Source organism: Hipposideros armiger, unplaced genomic scaffold (assembly GCF_001890085.2).
Source record: "Hipposideros armiger isolate ML-2016 unplaced genomic scaffold, ASM189008v1 scaffold_1050, whole genome shotgun sequence".
Lineage (NCBI taxonomy): Eukaryota > Metazoa > Chordata > Mammalia > Chiroptera > Hipposideridae > Hipposideros > Hipposideros armiger.
Genome location: NW_017732400.1, coordinates 52,824 through 70,755, shown reverse-complemented (window position 1 = coordinate 70,755; position 17,932 = coordinate 52,824). Strand labels below are relative to the sequence as shown.

At 46.1% G+C, this 17,932-nt stretch overlaps 1 protein-coding gene across 4 annotated transcripts; it reads left to right on the top strand.

The window, feature by feature from the left end:
• The first annotated feature begins 107 nt into the window (after positions 1 to 107).
• Positions 108 to 17,354, top strand: PPP1R10 (protein phosphatase 1 regulatory subunit 10). Of its 4 annotated transcripts, XM_019631859.1 has the most exons (21): positions 108 to 203; positions 428 to 943; positions 6,551 to 6,830; positions 6,962 to 7,079; positions 7,756 to 7,842; positions 8,000 to 8,135; positions 8,570 to 8,621; positions 11,221 to 11,298; positions 11,445 to 11,618; positions 11,814 to 11,919; positions 12,002 to 12,114; positions 12,931 to 13,031; positions 13,257 to 13,404; positions 13,482 to 13,640; positions 13,742 to 13,988; positions 14,147 to 14,210; positions 14,319 to 14,513; positions 14,663 to 14,738; positions 14,949 to 15,062; positions 15,190 to 15,858; positions 16,128 to 17,354. In XM_019631859.1, exons 4-21 carry the CDS (start codon positions 6,973 to 6,975, stop codon positions 16,235 to 16,237), a joined length of 2,736 nt encoding a protein of 911 aa, XP_019487404.1. In that variant the 5' UTR covers positions 108 to 203; positions 428 to 943; positions 6,551 to 6,830; positions 6,962 to 6,972; the 3' UTR covers positions 16,238 to 17,354. The 4 variants fall into 4 exon arrangements, with proteins under 4 accessions (XP_019487404.1, XP_019487403.1, XP_019487406.1 ...); XM_019631858.1 differs by lacking the exon at positions 6,551 to 6,830; XM_019631861.1 differs by lacking the exons at positions 108 to 203; positions 428 to 943; positions 6,551 to 6,830 and adding an exon at positions 950 to 1,434.
• Positions 17,355 to 17,932: the final 578 nt, after the last annotated feature.

The following is a 17,932-nucleotide window of genomic DNA, read 5'->3' as shown; positions in this document are numbered from 1 at the left end:
GGAAGGGTGGGCTGAGCGAAGGCGAAGGAAGGATAGCCAATCAGCTAGCGAGTTGTCTTTCGGGTTGACCAATAAATTCACGCCTCGCGCACAATGTCTCGCGACAAGGGAATCTCACTAGCACGTTTGGGCGCGTTGGGCGGCGTCTGAGTATAAAATGCTCCACCCGAGCGGGCAGCCGCCATTCTGGGGTTCGTTTAGAGGTAAGTTTCGGTTATTTGTTGGTTAGAGGGTAAAATTTTATTTAGATCTGCGGACTGGGAAACGGGTTAAGCGTGGGTTTATTTGGGAGCCATGACTTATATAAAGCGGCTGTATTCGGCATTGGACTTCGAGTTGTTTGGGACAACAAAGATGGTAATTTTGGGGTGTTTAAAAGCAACCCGTACTGATTACATCTTTCTCCCTTGTGTTCCTTTTATCCCAGGTTTGAATTTCCTCGGAGAAGGACAGGCTGGCCACGAGGAAAAAAGAAACAAGCCGCAGCAACATCTAAGCCCTTGAAAGGATCCTGAGAGGGGGGAAAGGGAAAACAGCAGCCACCAGCCCAACCACTTGTGTCTTCTGCCCCTTCCCACCTATCTTGCCCACCCCACCAGGCCACGCTGCTTGGGACTTGAAATCTGTGGCCGAAGGACCGTCACCACATAACTTCAAAAATAATCAACCACCCTCCCTTCCCAAACCCACCCAAACTCACTTATCCAGCGTTTACTTTTTTTAATCCACTCAGAACTTTTTTTCTGCGGCCCCCCTCTCTAAATGGAGTTGGGTGGGGGGGAAATGAATACTGAATTGGCCTTTATTTTTTTGAGAGACTTTTTGATCCAATGAGGCCCCCCAAATAGAGTTTTGGGTCCTGGTTGGTTGGTTTATTTTTTTTTCAAATTTTAACCCCCTCCCCCCTGAGCCTGAGGTGCTGACGTCGCAAAAAAATTGGATAGTAAGTGTCGAATTTTCAAAAACGAGCCTTGCAACAAGAAATCAACGTTTCCCTTTGTGAAACCAAAAATAATGAGAGGAAGAAATGAGACCATAGAACAAAAGAGAGAACTGGAGAAAGGACCGAGCCGGTCACTTAACTCTCCATTAAAAAGGGCCTTTCGGTCTAAACAGTCTTGTTCTCTCCTACCACCTACCTCTTCCTTGCCTACTGAAGGCAGAGGGTGGTGGGAGGGCCAGCAAGTGAGGATTTTGATGGTTAACCCTTCGTAATCCAGCCAATTTCCAGACTGCCAAAGCCATAGTGTTTGCTTTTTATAAGGAGGAATGGTTACCTTCCTCCCATTAGCAGTCTTCAAAAGGGTTAATGAGCTCACATACAAAAGACGGTGGATCTCATGGCCCAGAAGTCCCACTTCTTTGTGTGTGAGACAAGCAGGGCGCCTTTCAATTTGCCAGATTAATGAGCAATCTGTACATAAAGATTGCAGGGTAAGGAGATGGGCAGAAAGAAATAGCTGGCTATGACTTTTAAGATGATTGTTAAATCCTCTCAATTTTTATGTAATATGCTTGGGGTATATTTGTGTGGTTAAAATAGGTGGCAATCTAGGAATAAAGATTGCAAGACACTTAATTCAGGGCAAAATATAATCTTAGTGCCAGTACATACAAGATAATAGTTGGGGAAGTAAATGTTTTGTAATTGTTGCAGATTGCATAGGTTATTTTAAAGCAAAAGATTAACATTTTAACGATACTTTTTGACGGGGGTGGGGGGGGATTCAGTTAAATAGAGGGTGGAAAGGTTGGGAAATGTGAAATTCAGGAATATAATTTAAAAGCCATTTAGTGCAATTGAATGCTAGCTTTCTAAAAGATTGTGTCGTTAAAAGGAATTTTTATCTTCCCTGCTTCAATATGGCGCCTTTCCTTGTCCTTTTGTCTTCCAAGCGGTTTTGCAGGTTGTGTCTCCCATTTTTCTCTTGTCCTATCTCAACTCTATTTGTTGAGAGGGGTCCAAGTCCTCCCCCCTTTCCCTTTATAGGGAGGATGGGGGTGGTCGATGGGTTGAACCGTAACTGCAAATTCAACTCTTCCCCCAGAAAATTGTTATTTTTAATATTTTAATTGCTTTTATTTTCACAACGCTCTTAAAATAGGTCAGAGTTGATGGGGGGACTGGCTTTTCTGGGGGTTTTTTTGGTGTTTTTTTTTTTACTAAAAGGTGTTTTTTCATGTAATTAGCTACCGGCAGAGCTGGAAAAGCTTAAAGTTTTCTTCTCCATTACAAAATGGCGTCCCTGCTTCTTTGTTTTTCTTTTGCCGTCCAGAGCTTAGGGCGGCCCTAGAAACTTGGTCAAGGGGGAGGAGCAGCACTGAAAGGTGATGTAATCAGCTTTCTTCCTCTCCACCCTCTTCGAAACTCCACCCCTGAGCAGATGAGTCCTGGACTCCTGTGCTCGCAGCCAGGAAAAGACATTTTCCTTATTTTCTTTAGAATTTTATCTTTTATAGTCTTTATCTTGAAAGAAGTTTACAGGAATTAGGTCTTCAAGCTGTACATCTACTTGGGCAGCCCTAGTGTTTATATTTAACAATCAGAGCCTATTGATTTTATTTTCCCTTTTCACTCATCACAACAGCTTGCTTGGAAGTTTTCCCTGCTTCAGTTGCTAAGGATTGAAAACCAGTTAGACAAACTACTTTTAAGACTGGGAGCTTTTGGGGGGAGTGTGTGTGAGCTTGTGTGTATATTTGAGTGTTGGGGGATACTGGGGAAAGACAACAGCTTGTGAAAGTAACTAGAGACAGATGGGGCCTAATGACACTAAAATGTGCCATTTCTGCTCAGGAACCAGTCCTTGGGTCACCTTGTATAATGAGAATGGTAGTGGGGGAAGTTTGGTACTTGAGGAATTTCTTCTAAGTCACCCTTATTCCCGCCTCTGGGTTTGGGGGTAAACTCTTTGTGTTCAGTGCTGTATCACGTTCTCCAGTTGCTTAGCTCCTGTACATTGGTGCTAGGATGAGAAGTGAATCTTTAGGAAAGGAGGCTGCAGTTGTAAACTCAATGCAGGGGGAATCAAGCTACGGTTTCTGGTAAGCAAAACCTTTCTGGTATTACATTTCACAACCTTCATTTCTTTTTTCCCCAAGAACCACCTTTTTTTTAAATTTCTTTTTTCTTACCTTCCAAAAGAAATTCCTTGAAAACATTAATGGGAGAATAATATCTTCATTTTTCAATTCATGCAGTGCTATGGCAATTGGTGCATGTTTGAAAACCATGCCCTACCTGAGGGTGGAATTGCGTGTTCTATCCCTTTCTTTCCTCCTCCAATTTTTCCAAAGTCAAATTTGTCATACTCTCCATATACTTTTAATTTTTTTTAAAGTCCTGCTTTGAAGCGTGGAGGTTTTAGAATTGGGGAGCCTTTTTGTACAACTGCCCTGTGGTGACTTGGGTGAGACTTCAGGACTAATTTTCTCCTGGGTATGGATTCTCAAATTAACCTGGATTGGATGGGAGGGACACTTCCACATGTCTACTGACGACAAGTTTTTTTATCTTTTAAGCAGTTTGCCATGCGCCTCTGCAGCATACCTTCCTTGGGAGCTGAACATTCTGTCCACTGGGGTTCCTGATCTCTAGTGAGCAGGGGATTAATAAAGAAGATCTTCCATACATGGGAGATGGGAAACAGTCTTGTAGGGAAACCACATTCATCCAGAGAACCTCAGAGAACCTGATCCTTGTAGTTTTCGGCCAGAGTTCTATTCTGGGATCCTTTGTATTGGGATGGGATTGGGGGTAGGTGGGTAATTTTACAGATAAGCTTTTGGGGAGATCATGTACCAGGTTTTAAAAATGACTGAGTGATAGGGGCTTATTACTTAGAAGAGAGGTACAACCTTGTGAATCACCTGAGAGACATAATTCAGTCCGCTACTGAGTCATGAGGAAATGCCTCAAACACAGGAAAGGAAGGGAAATTAAGTAGTTAGGTACAAAGCATTTTCATTTCTAGAAGTGCTGAGGTCTCCAAGTTAAAGGGAAACTCGGACTCCCTCCTTTATTAGAGGAGTATTGTGATTATTTTAAAGAGGGCTCTGACTTGGCATATAATTTTTGTCCTGAACCAATCCAGTTCTGTTTCATTGGTGATGGATATGGAATAAGTAGCCAAGCTAAATATTTTTCACCCTATTTAATTGAGCAACTCTCAAGTAAAATTCATTTTGGTGGCAGGGGTCAGTGTTGCTTGTAGACTTTTAAATTTGATCTCTGGTAAGAACAGAAAACTTACCAGTGCCTGTGTCGGCCACTAGGGCGAGCCTCTGCCTGCAGCATCCCCTGTGAGGAAAGCCCAGCACTGGACAAGGTGGAGTTAGGCTAGGGGTTGCTCCTGTCTCCCCTTCAAGGAAATTAAAATATGTCATGTCCTGGATTGTTTTTGGTTCCAGAAAGCTTCGTCATGCTTCCATTCCAGGCTCCATTTGTGACTAGGTAATGTTCTGACACTTGGTCACTGGTTCTCCTTCCCTTGTTAACTCACTTGCCTTTTCTCCTGGAGACCTGTGTCAGGAATTTAGGCTCTTGTTACATTCCATTTGAGTGCCTTGGAACTTCTTTCAAAATGCACTGACTTGAAGGAAATTAGGTTGTCAGACACTTGGGTCCTTAATTTTAAATGAGCCAAAGCTAATCTGCTTGTAGGAAAGCCATCATGAGAAAACCCACTTATATTTTAATCTCATGACTGGTGCTTGTGAGACAAAATTTAGTTTTATTTCCAAAATATAAATAATAGGGAAAAAATAGTGGAAAATGAATATTTAACATTTCTTCTGCTTTGTCTCATAGCTTCTTTTGACTTCTGGCTTTTTATGAATGGGAATGAAAAAGTCCCTGGGTCCCAGTCCCAGCAGAAGGCACTAAACAGAATCTAGCTTTATACTAATTGGCCTCTATCTTCCACCCTCTTAAATGAAGGAACATTTGAGCTCAGGTGATAATTTTTTGCGTTTCTGAAGGAAATAGGTGGCAGGCCTGTTGGCTTAACAGATAGTTGGATATGTAAATGGGAGTTCTTCAAGGTGATGTATATTCAACTCTGGGTTTCAACCAGTGGGGTCAGCTCTATTTAGGGGGGCCGGTTTGAAGTGATATTAGTTTAATTGAAGGCTTTTTGTCAAATTGTGTATCTCTTGGTTGCTGATATGTATTTGGATTCATTTTCCAGTCTCCAACAGATGGGAAATCTGTTTTATATATCTTAATTGTCTCTATAGTTCCTATACGTTATAGTGTCTTACAACATGGGAAAAATTCCTTTATCCCCGTGTCTATTTCTATATAAGAATCACCACAGTTCAGTGGATTTGGCCCTGGGGGCTTCTAATCTTGCCTGGGATTCTATCTACAGCGTTTTTCCCTCTGACTTAAGGTTCTACCTGCCCTTGAGGTTCCAGGGCAGCGGTCACAGCATAGTTAAGCCAGATTTGCGCACCTCTCAGCATTTCTTACCTCATCTCCCTTTATTCAGCCCACAGTTTATGATCTCAAGAACCAGCCTCCTTCCTGCTGCTGCCTTTTCTTGCCTAAGTTGTTAGGACCTATACATTTAGAAATTTACTCACCTTTTTGTTGGGAGGACTAAAAGGTAGAGATGTTATGGTTATTTCTTTCTTGGTTTGAGAACAAATAGAAACCTATTGTCTCTTCTGCACAAAATATAGTCACCTTTATTATAAAACGCTGATTTTCCCTTCTGCTGGTATCATGTCTGTTAACTACTAGAAGCAGGATGCAAGAGGTTTTCGCCTTGCCCCCTTCCTACCCAGTGTTAACCTTATTTCCTAAATGCAGATTTTACTGAGGTGGAACTCTTTTGGTTCTCAGAAGCCGGTGTTTAGAGGCATGGTGGATAAAAATACCAATCAGAACTATATTGATTCTTAATTACATTTCTGGAACTTGGGTTCTGGCCTAGAAATTTCTTCACACTGTCCCATAACAGCAATTTAACTTTTAATTAACCCCTTTTCTAACTTTGTCTAAAGTAGCTACTTAAAATTTAATGGCATTTTTCCAGCTTCTAGCTTTATTCTTTTTGGCGTGGTGGTTTCTAATTTCAGGCCTTTCTTTGGGGATCTTGGATGGTGGTGTGATTTTGGGGGGGAGGAGGATATAGGGGGCCAGATTTGCATCCTTGCTTTTGAAGCCACAAACCAATCTTGCCCTTAACTTTGAAACAGTAACAATTTATGCAGTGTTTGGTTAGTGAGTGGCTTTCTATTCAAGGTGCAGAAGAACCTGTTTCACTTCCTTTGCAGTCCGTTTATCTCCATTTCTGGGAGCTATGCACACCTTCCCTGGGGAGAGATTCTTTTTTTCAAGTTTTGTTTTTTCTCTGTCACCTGTCATCACTTTAGTTGATTGTGTACTGGTGTAGGCAGAACATATCCTGCCACTTGTGATTTTGACTCTTAATGGGCTAATATAAAAAGGAATGACTAATAGAAGACATTTAGCCCAAGCACCCAAGATTGGCCCAGGTCTTACAAGTGACAGTGTTTTGTTTTTTGTTTTTTTTCCAAACAGTATTTACCAGCAAGGAAGAGACAGGACTTAACAATAAGCAAAAATGCCTTGGAGAGTTGATCGTTTTCTTACAGGAATGTGAATCTTAATTCTATTGTAATACAATCTAAGGAAGTTCAGCTGTCCTAAGAAGGATGGAATTGGGAGCAGGAGAGAGAGGTGCTGCTGCAGTCCTCCAACTGAATTGTCTTTCCATTCAGTCATGAGTAACACCATGCTTAACTTGCCAAGGCTATTTTCTCAGTGGTGACAGTGTTCTGTGTTGGTTTTTAAAAAAATGGTGAGTGTAGTTGAATATAGATTGAATAATTAGTCACTATTTTGTCAAATGTAGAAGTGAAATTTATTAGAGGGCATACTGGGACTGTCCTTGCCACCCATTTATTCTGTGGGTTTGTTTTGTCCTCTCAGAAACCTCAATCATGGGCTCAGGTCCCATAGACCCCAAAGAGCTGCTCAAGGGCCTGGATAGCTTCCTTAACCGAGATGGGGAAGTCAAGAGTGTGGATGGGATTTCCAAGATCTTCAGGTGAGTCCACCCTTTTTTGGATTCATTGTGAGAAAAGGATGTTGTATGTTGTAATATGGCTGTATTCAAGGCAGACAGGACTGAGTGTTCCTGGAGAGGAGGGGAAAATCAGTGAAGGAATGATACTCAAATCCAATAATTTTAGAATAACTGATAGGAAAAGATGATCCCATGGTTCCTGGCTATAATGAATCTAGATATTTGGATAGCCACAGTCTCAAGGGTGTTACCTTTTGGAAGGAAGGAAGCGGGGAGCCAGGTGACAGAAATCTTCGTTCTGTTTTGGGTCACGTTTGACAAACTCATTTTCTTTCTGGGATGCTGAAGTTTCCCAGGGGAAGCAAATGACTTAAGCCAGTCCGGAACTGGGTAGTAAGGGCTGGTTGTTGAGGGCTGGGGCTCTTCACCTGGAAGCAGAATCAAATGTGCCCTGTGTATTAGAAGCAGTGATGCTCACCTCCCCAGATCAGAGGCTGCAGTGTCTCCCCAGTTCTTCCTGTGGGTTTCCATTTCACTCTGAATCCATCCCATCCTCCTGGAAGCTCATGTGACCCTCCTACTCTGTAGCAAAGTCCCGAGTCATCAGGGATCTCTAGGCACCCCCACATATAGAGACTGCTGCTGAAAGAAGAGGCAGTCTAGCTGCTCTGTTCCTAACCTAACCTCTCTCCTACAGTCTGATGAAGGAAGCACGAAAGATGGTGAGTCGATGCACTTACTTGAACATTCTCCTGCAGACCCGTTCACCAGAAATATTGGTCAAGTAAGTGGGAATCTGGGTGGCTGGGGTGGGAAAATGTAGCTAGAAGGTGGGGAAGATGAGGCAGATGGTTCCTGGATTGTTGATGAAGAACTAGGAGTGGGGTGTATTTCTAAAACCCAGGAGGGCATTACAGATTTCTCCTCCTGCCTGCCCACAGGTTTATTGACGTTGGTGGCTACAAACTTCTTAACAATTGGTTGACATATTCAAAGACAACCAACAACATTCCCCTCTTGCAGCAAATTCTACTGACCCTGCAGCACCTACCACTCACTGTGGACCATCTCAAGCAGGTACCTTCAATGTTTACCATCCAAGTGCATTCGTTTTGGTTTAGTGTTACAGGTGAAAAACTCACACTGACTGATGTGGCTATGGTCTTGGCCTGTGAGGGAGTATGGTAGGAAAAATAGGAATTTGGAATAAGAAAGTTTGGTTCAAATTTGTCTCTTTTAATAGGTATGTGGTTTGAGGCGCTTTATATATCTGAGCCTCAGTTTTTTTATCTATAAAATAGGAATAATTGTACCTACCTAACTGGATTGTTGTAAGGATTAAGTAAGACTATGTCTACAAAGGTTTTGTAAAAGGTAAAAGTACAATGTTAGCGTTAGTCACTGTTAAATGACTATTAAGAAACCGTGAGTGAGTTTGGGGCGTTGTGAGCTCCGAGTGGGCCTCTTGTCCTCCTGTCGTTTACCTTTCTGCTGCTCCTCATCTCTCCTAGAACAACACAGCCAAACTGGTGAAGCAACTGAGCAAGTCAAGTGAGGATGAAGGTAGGGGCCAGTCCTTCCTCTCTGTCCTGGGCCTTCCTCCATCGCTTCCACTTAGTTCACTTTGTTTCTCTCCCCATCCTTGGATTGTACCTTCCTCCCTTCCTCTTTCTACCTCACTTTGCTTTTCTCGTTTTTTAAAAAATTTAGTTCCTCTAACCTGTCCCCTCTCTCCTAGCCTCAATTCCAAATGGAATTTGGCCTTTTCTCTCCTACTGAGTGTAAGATAAGGTCCCATACTTTAACTAGAAGCTGATACCTAAGATCTCTTGGTGTAAAAGTCAGACACTTAAAATTCTTTGGGGGAAATAGTGTCATCCTAGAGTGTCTCATTATCACTGACTTTTTTTTCTGAATAAACAGCATATTCTGGGACCTTCGATGTCTATTCTCCTAATAATAGATGTACTGGTTCTACCGGTAGACACCTTCCTGTAGTGCTTGGGCAGAGTCCAACTCCTGGAGTGTATCATAGCTTCGATAGCTACAGATTCTTTCTAGGATGAAGGGTTTCGGAGCTCCTGGCAAAGGCCATACAGTTCTGCCTTGAAGGTAGAGCCTGGCTCCCGAAATCACAGCCTTTTCTTTTCTTTAATTTTACTGGGGAACAGTGTGTTTTTCCAGGACCCATCAGCTCCAAGTCAAGTAGTTGTTTCAATCTAGTTGTGGAGGGCGCAGCTCCTTGGCCCATGTGACGATCCAACTGGCAACCTTGGTGTTATGAGCACTGCGCTCTAACCAATTGAGCTACCCGGCCACCCCACACACAGCCTTTTCTTTAGAGCAGAAAAGGGTTTGTATCCAAGGGCTAAATACCCAAAGATTTTACACCCAAGGCATAAATCGGGAGCGCAAGACACTAGTATTCAGCAAGTGAACAGTATTCTAGCAGAGTCTGAGCCCCGATCAGAGTTCAAGTTTGCTTTTTTCTAACGGGAATGGTGTGCCTAGGTCCTTTTGGAAAGAGGCTTTGGCCGTTTGGTATGGAGGGAGCATCTAGGCCTGGGTGAGCCTACCTGAAGTTCCTTTAGCTGTAGAAGAAAACGATGGGAACACTTTCTGAGATAAAGGATTTAACTCACAGGATTAAGTGAAAAACATTCCCGAACTTCCCATTCTTTTCAGTGTTTTAATTCCCAGGTTTTAGGTCCTTTTAGAGACAGAGCACTTCACTATTTTTGCAACATGTCAGAGTATCCTTAATATATAACCTGTAACACAGAAGAGCTCATTAAATCATTGCCCATCTTTTCTTTCTTCACTGTCAGGTAGATTGTTCCCTGTTTTCCAGCTGGCTCAATTGTGCTGCCTTCTTTGAATATAGATTTAATTACAACTGTGTACTTCCCTTATTATTTATTTAAGATTTTATTGGGAAATTGGGGGAGGGAAACAGTGTTTGGGAATTGGGAAGGGGAACAGCCAAGTTGCTGTCCTTTTGTTTTTCAGTCTAGCTGTGGAGGACACCGCTTCACTGGCCCATGTTGGTATTATGATCATTGTGCATTTCCCCATTGAGGCAGTTGGTCGCCGGCCATTGGATGGCAGTTCTCGCCAGCTGCCAGCCACTCACGGCAGCCCATGGCAGCCTAAGCTGTCGCCGGCCACTCTTGGCAGCCCAGCTCCAGGTTGAGCTGTTGTTCACAATCTTACCTGTAGAGGGTGCAGCTCACTGGTACATGTGGGAATCGAACCAGCAGCCCCGCTGTTCGTAGGCTTGCACTCTTACCAACTGAGCCACTCAGCTGGCTCCTGTACTTCCTTTAGATGCTGAAGTTTGTACATTCCTTATTGACTGTAGTCAAGTCTCACTGGACCATAGTATCTGTTCCTTCAAAAAAAGGCTTTAGGGTGCTCCTGCATTGGGGTTCATGTTGCCCTAGATACAGAAATTGCCAGTTGTGTGACTAATTTGAAAAGTTAGGTTTTCATGTTTTACAACAATCTATTGTTAAATGAGTCTATAAGTGGTGAGATGTGCCATAGACAAGAGTTGTTATTTGCCAAGTACAAAAGGAAAGACTATTTTTTTCATATATTTAGAAACAAATTCTGCTCTTTACCTTTAAATTCTCTGATCTTTTTTTTTTCTCTCAATAAACTCTGCTACCCTAAATTAGTCTGTTTTTAAGCTCTTTTTTCACCTCTGCTACACTTAATTGATTTTTTTTAAAGCCATCGCTAGCAGCATTCTAGGAAAAAAGGTTGCCTAGGAAATCTTTTTTAAGATGGATCTAAATCTACTTCCTTGAAACTTTGCATTAAGTTTGCCTTTAGGACAACACAGAATAATACTGTTTTTTTTGTTTTTTTGTTTAAATCTGATTTTAGTTTCTGTTCTTTTAACATGTGGTTCGGGGAAGAGCACAGGTGCTGGGTTCATTCTGCCCCTTCTAGCTTTGTAACTCTAATCTCTATGCTTGTGAGTCTGTGAAGGAAGATTAAAATCTTGGGGTTGTTGTAACAATGACATGAGATGTATGTGAAGCAACAGATGTAGATTTTACAAGGTACTCTGTAGTGTTCAAACATCTCTATTTTCTGTTACTGGGAGAATAATATTTTAAATTATATAGGGATTTCCCCTTTCTCTCACCTGCAGAACTCCGGAAATTGGCCTCAGTCCTCGTCAGTGACTGGATGGCTGTCATCCGCTCCCAGAGCAGTACCCAGCCTGCTGGTAAGCGCGTTCGTCCTAGCCCTTGTATTTATTTCTTTCCCACTGGGGAGAAGAAATGTGGCCTTCATTGCCCTCAGCCTGCTTCACCTCTGACTTCCAGTCTTGATCTAAATAAAATCTTTTTCTACTTTGTTTTTCCACAATAGAGAAAGATAAGAAAAAACGGAAAGAAGAGGGAAAGAGTCGAACCACCCCTCCTGAGCGACCTTTAACTGAAGTGAAGGCTGAGCCCCGGGCTGAGGAGGTCCCAGAGAAGAAGAAGGAGAAGCCCAAGTCTCTTCGAACCACAGCACCCAGTCATGCCAAGTTCCGTTCCACTGGTAAGGGTGTTGGCTGGCGCAGAGTATGTGGGCGTGAGCACGCCCAGGGTCTTGTGTTGGAATAGCTGGATTTATGACATGGTAAAAGAGGGAAGACTGGGATGGGCTGGGGAGGTTATACAAGGCTAGGCGACCGGAGAGGAAAAGCCAGGAGGGTCCGTGTGAGTTGAACCCCATACCGTGTCGCTTCCCCAGGATTAGAGCTGGAGACCCCGTCTCTGGTGCCTGTGAAGAAGAATGCCAGTGCGGTGATGGTTTCTGACAAGTACAACCTTAAGCCCATCCCCCTCAAGCGGCAGAGGTGCGTGCTGGGTTTCTGATGGGCTGGTCTGAGGACAGGAGGAAGAATGAGTGGGCAGTGCTGACTGTTCCTCTTCTAACAGCTCAGCAGCTGCTCCAGGAGATGCGGTACCCCCTGCAGAGAAGAAATACAAACCCCTCAACACAACACCCAACACCACCAAAGAGATCAAAGTGAAGATCATCCCACCACAGCGTGAGTCTAAAGTGTGGGAATGTGCTTTGATTGGGAGCAAACTTCATGGGAATGAGTGTGTGGGGGTATTCCTTCTCTTCATTATCTTCCTCCATTTTCCTTTGATTTCTTGGTGTCAACCGTTTTGCCACCACAGTCGGATATATCCAAATGAATATTTCCATCCGCTGACTGAATGGAAACTTCCAAAAAGGAAATTTAGGAAAGCAGATGGACATTTTTCTATATGTTATTGTTACTCATTCTTGAAAAACACCAGGAAATTTTTATACATGAAAATAATGTCATTTATATACGAAGGAGCTCAAATTGTTATTTTTAAATGCATAAAATAGTCAAAATATCAATTTTTTGTTTTTTTGTGGCTTTTTGACACATTTTGAAAAAAAAACAACTTGAAATCAATTAACACAGTGAAAGAGTTAACTTTTGCACCTCTGAAACTCTCCTTTCCTAGGATTACTTAGGAGTAATTTTAGAGATGAGCTGGGAGGTACGCTCTTCAGTAACTGTTTGGGGCGCCCCCGGCTGGCAGCGTAATCTGTCCTGTCCACGGTGGCTGACTTTGTCACTCCCTGAGCTGTGATTCATATCCAAGGCCATGGCTTGCCTGCCTGCCTTTAATAGAAAGAGAATAATATCCAGAATGTCTTGTGTAAATCATCCTGCATATGCTTCCCGCTCACCTTGCACTTGTTGTGTTCTCAGTTGAGGCAGGGTCTCCAGTGACCCATTTTTCTGCCCAGGCTTTATAGGTCTAGGATTATGAAAGGAAGGAGGTCTGATGATTCCATTTTACCCTTTTTCCTTTTGTAGCTATGGAGGGCCTGGGCTTTCTGGATGCACTCAATTCAGCCCCTGTTCCAGGCATCAAAATTAAGAAGAAGAAGAAGGTGCTGTCACCCACAGCTGCCAAGGTATGGGCCCTGAGCAGTAGGTGTCATGACAAGGGTGTTAAGGTAAAGTTGAAGGAAGGGCCCAGCGGCTGGGAGTTGAGGGGAAGCGAAGAGGAGTTTGCCTCAGGTGTAGACGGGGGTGGTGGGGCAGTGTTAGAGCTAGATCTTCATTTTTAGGAGCTGTTGTGGGATCCTGCCTTGGCCTTGGCTTTACTGTCAGTTCATTAACTTTTTCTTTTACAATAGCCAAGCCCGTTTGAAGGGAAAACAAGCACAGAACCAAGCACAGCCAAACCGTCTTCCCCAGAGCCAGCACCTCCTTCTGAGATTATGGACACAGAACGCCCAGGGACCCCGGTGCCCCCTGTGGAAGTCCCAGAGCTCATGGACACAGGTAAGGCTAGAAACTGGCTCAGGTTTGGGGGTTTTCTGAAAGGAAGGACCTGGGTCTTAAACGTTTCCTGCTTACAGCCTCTTTGGAGTCAGGAGCTCTGGATGCTAAGCCAGTGGAGAGTCCTGGTGACCCCAGCCAGCTGACCCGGAAAGGCAGGAAGAGGAAAACTGTGACATGGCCTGAGGAGGGCAAACTGAGAGAGTATTTCTATTTTGAACTGGATGAAACTGAACGAGGTTAGAGGTCAAGTTTCCTATATAATAGGTGGGTGTAGAGTATTTAAAAAGGACACGGTCATGCTTACTTTCCCTGTTGCTTTTTCTCTCCTTGCCAATAGTAAATGTGAATAAGATCAAGGATTTTGGCGAGGCAGCTAAGCGAGAGATCCTGTCAGACCGACATGCATTTGAGACAGCCCGGCGTCTGAGCCATGACAACATGGAGGAGAAAGTACCCTGGGTGTGCCCCCGGCCCCTGGTTCTGCCCTCACCTCTTGTCACCCCTGGAAGCAACAGCCAGGAGCGACACATCCAGGCAGAGCGGGAGAAAGGAATCCTTCAGGAGCTCTTCCTGAACAAGGAAAGGTGAGCAGAACAGGTCAATGCCCTGGGGTGCTGAGTGCTAGGACCCAAGGGGAGCATACCCTGGGGTAATTAGAGGGTGAGGGTTAGAAGAAATTTGAGGGCCTGAATAAATTATTTGACTCCTGTTCTGTTGTTCATCACCTGGGCATTCCTGATAGTCCTCATGAGCCTGATCCTGAGCCCTACGAACCTGTACCCCCGAAGCTCATCCCCCTAGATGAGGTGAGTGTGATGTGGTGATGAGGGTGGGGGTGACTGATGTGGGTGCAGCTTTCACATGAGACTCACTTCATTCTGTAGTCAGTCCTCTTTTTTCTGTTCTGCTTTCAGGAGTGTTCCATGGATGAGACTCCGTATGTTGAGACCCTGGAGCCTGGAGAGGCCGGTGGCTCACCTGATGGGGCAGGTGGCTCCAAGTTGCCTCCTGTTCTGGCCAATCTTATGGGCAGCATGGGTGCTGGGAAGAGCCCCCAGGGTCCTGGAGGAGGAGGCATCAATGTCCAGGAGATCCTCACCTCCATCATGGTACAAGCCCTCCTTCCTCTTTCCACTTTCTCGGGAGCTTCCCTTCTCTTTACCCCAGTGTCCTCATCTCCCTTATGGCTCTCCCTTTCTCCGCTGCTGGTTACCGTTGCTCTCTGTTGACCTGGCCCTCTATTGACCTTGCCTCACAGGGTAGCCCAAATAGTCATCCCTCAGAGGAGCTGCTGAAGCAACCAGACTATTCAGACAAGATCAAGCAGATGCTGGGTAAACACTGGGGTCAGCCCAGGGATGGGGTGGGAAGCTTGCAGTGAAGTTGAGGAAAGCAGGGGTGGCCAGACATGGGAGGGGAGACTAGACCCAGAGAGCATTGCTCTGCCGTGATGGTCTTTGAGGGTCATTTGGGTACACCTAAGTGAGAAGACAGGTCACTCTTCTAGAATCCTCTTGCTGACTGACTCCTGTTTTCATTAACAGTGCCACATGGACTCTTAGGCCCTGGTCCAATAGCCAATGGTTTCCCACCAGGAGGCCCTGGGGGCCCCAAGGGCATGCAGCACTTCCCCCCTGGCCCTGGAGGACCTATGCCAGGTAGGTGGTGAGTGAAGTTGGCCTGGTAATAGTATAGGAGTGACCAAAAGAAAGGAGGTGGTTTAGGGTGGGAGACGTTAGCCCCTGAGTATAGCAGGCAGCTGATCTCTCCCTTTTTTCCCAACAGGTCCCCATGGAGGCCCTGGGGGCCCTGGTGGGCCAGTGGGTCCACGTCTCCTGGGTCCTCCACCCCCTCCCCGGGGGGGTGATCCCTTCTGGGATGGCCCTGGTGACCCCATGCGGGGCGGCCCAATGCGAGGGGGTCCAGGACCAGGTCCCGGACCATACCATAGAGGTCGTGGTGGCCGAGGAGGAAACGAACCGCCACCTCCTCCTCCTCCATTTCGAGGGGCCAGAGGAGGTCGCACTGGAGGAGGACCCCCTAATGGACGAGGGGGCCCTGGTGGGGGCATGGTTGGAGGTGGTGGGCATCGTCCCCACGAAGGCCCTGGTGGGGGCATGAGCAGCGGCGGTGGACATCGCCCCCATGAAGGCCCTGGCGGTAGCATGGGTGGGGGACATCGTCCCCACGAAGGTCCTGGTGGTGGCATGGGCAGTGGCAGTGGCCATCGTCCTCATGAAGGCCCCAGCAGTGGCATGGGTGGAGGCAGTGGACATCGCCCCCATGAAGGTCCTGGACATGGGGGCCCCCATGGCCACCGGCCTCATGACGTCCCTGGTCACCGAGGCCATGACCATCGAGGGCCGCCACCTCATGAGCACCGTGGCCATGATGGCCCTGGCCATGGAGGAGGGGGCCACCGAGGGCACGATGGAGGCCATAGCCACGCAGGAGGTGAGGATGATCTCTGCCCCCACATGGCTTGTGTTGTCCCATACAAGTTTCTGGGGAGTGACACTGCCATCCCTGGCTATACTAGGCAGAACATGAGGTCACCTGTTCCCAGCATGCATGGCTGTTCATACCCTTTGCCCTTTCCCCAAATCCCTAAGACTACATCTTTCTGAAGGAGTTCTTAGGCTGCCATGGACTTGGGAATCGGTGAGGCTGGCACCGACCTCTGAACCACTTCCTGTCTAACCATTCCACCATCTTTTCCACAGACATGTCGAACCGCCCTGTTTGCCGACACTTCATGATGAAGGGGAACTGCCGCTATGAGAACAACTGTGCCTTCTACCACCCGGGTGTCAATGGGCCCCCCCTGCCCTAGGGACTAACTGCCTGCCCCACCCACACCCCCCTTGTGGACTGCAGCCTTGCTCCTTCCACCATTATGGCTTCTGTGAGGCCCATTCCCTTCCCCAGCCAAGGAGGAGCTGGCCCCGTTTCCACCTGCTTGGGTTCTGAGGGTTCCTGATCACTGGTGCGCATTGCTGTACATACTTCAGTCTGGGAGGACAGAGACCGCACACATCTGTACCCTGGACTGCCGAAGAGGAGACCCAGTTGGCTTCACTTTTGGAGGAGATTTGCCCTGTAACCCCAAGCCCCTGTCCAGTATTACCTTTAATGCCTGAGAACCTAAAGCTGGTTATCCTGGAGAACACCTCTGCCCTCCTGTTGTGGGTCTTCCACATAACACAGAACTGACATGGGATCAGCTGCACTTACGAAATCGTCCCAGCCAAGTTCATTATTCCTAATGGGGTGGGGAGATGGTAAAAGGGGTATTGTGTATCCCACTGCACTGAAAGGGCTCAATCAGGCTGGTTTGAGTTCTGGAACACGTCGTCCCCACCTCTTCCCCAACACAGGCTTTACACATTCTGAGTCCTTTCGCAAATAAGACTGCAGCCTTCTGTGAACACAGGTCTGCATCATGGCTCTGCTGAGTTCGATGGCAAGTTCACATTTGCATCCAATGAAGGTTTTAGCTGGCATAGGTGAGGCCAGCGTGTTGGTTCACCACTGCATACAGATCATTCTGGAAACTAACACGAGTGAAACCAGCTTTTCAACTGAAGCCCAGCTTGCTGGGCCTGACCGTCACTACATGCACTGCCTTTGGGGGTTAGCACACCCCTCCCCCCGCCCCCACTTGGGACCTTGTCGATGTGAGGCCTCTAGCTCCCCTGCTGTCAGCCACCTGTGAATCCCCACCAGGCGCCTTCCTGGGTGGATTCAACAAGGCAACGGCCTTTCCCAGCCCCCCTGTCCTTCACCTGTCTGGGCGTCGGTTGTTTTCTGTGAAAACAGTGGATTGGTGGGTTTTGTGCAGGGTCTTGGGTTAGAGCCACAATGGATTTGAGGATGAGTATTTTTTTCTTTTGGTTTTGTATATTTTGTACATTAATAATAAACAGTGGAAAGAGAAGTAGCTTATTTAACCCCTGGTGTGTTTGGACTCGTTAAAAACCCAGCCATAATCAGCTGTTTGAGGTACATACAAACCTTTGTGAAATGTTTTTAGATCCTTGAGTGGAGCTAACTTGTACTTGAAAGTCACAGTGTTGGTATTAAGTCAGAGACTGGTGAGGTGGAATACTCTAAATCACCATGGATGCAGCGCAGGTTGCCGGGCCTGCAGAGGGTGAGGGCACACCAACTCAGTAGACAGCGGTTCTCAACCTGTGGGTCGTGACCCCTTTGGGGGTCGAACGACCCTTTCACAGGGGTCGCCTAAGACCATCGGAAAACAAAAAGATATTTACGATTCATAACAGCAAAATTACAGTTCTAGAGTAGCAACGAAAATAATTTTATGGTTGGGGTTCACCACAACATGAGGAACTGTAATAAGGGGTCGCGGCATTAGGAAGGTTGAGAACCGCTGCAGTAGGACCTGCCAGGGAAGGAGTGTACGTGGGGGTGGGTGAGAGAGGCACAGGGAGAGCACTGAAAGGAAAGCCCAGGAGCAGAGAAAAGACGGCAGCTCCTCAGGGCCAGTTCCAGGGGAGAAAGTGGG

Excerpts from the sequence above, each read along its gene's own strand:
- PPP1R10 (XM_019631858.1), top strand. The coding sequence starts at position 6,973 with ATGGGCTCAGGTCCCATAGACCCCAAAGAGCTGCTCAAGGGCCTGGAT. Across the intron at positions 8,136-8,569 it reads CTGTGGACCATCTCAAGCAG|AACAACACAGCCAAACTGGT; the intron begins GTACCTTCAATG and ends CATCTCTCCTAG. Across the intron at positions 11,920-12,001 it reads ATCCCCCTCAAGCGGCAGAG|CTCAGCAGCTGCTCCAGGAG; the intron begins GTGCGTGCTGGG and ends CTCTTCTAACAG.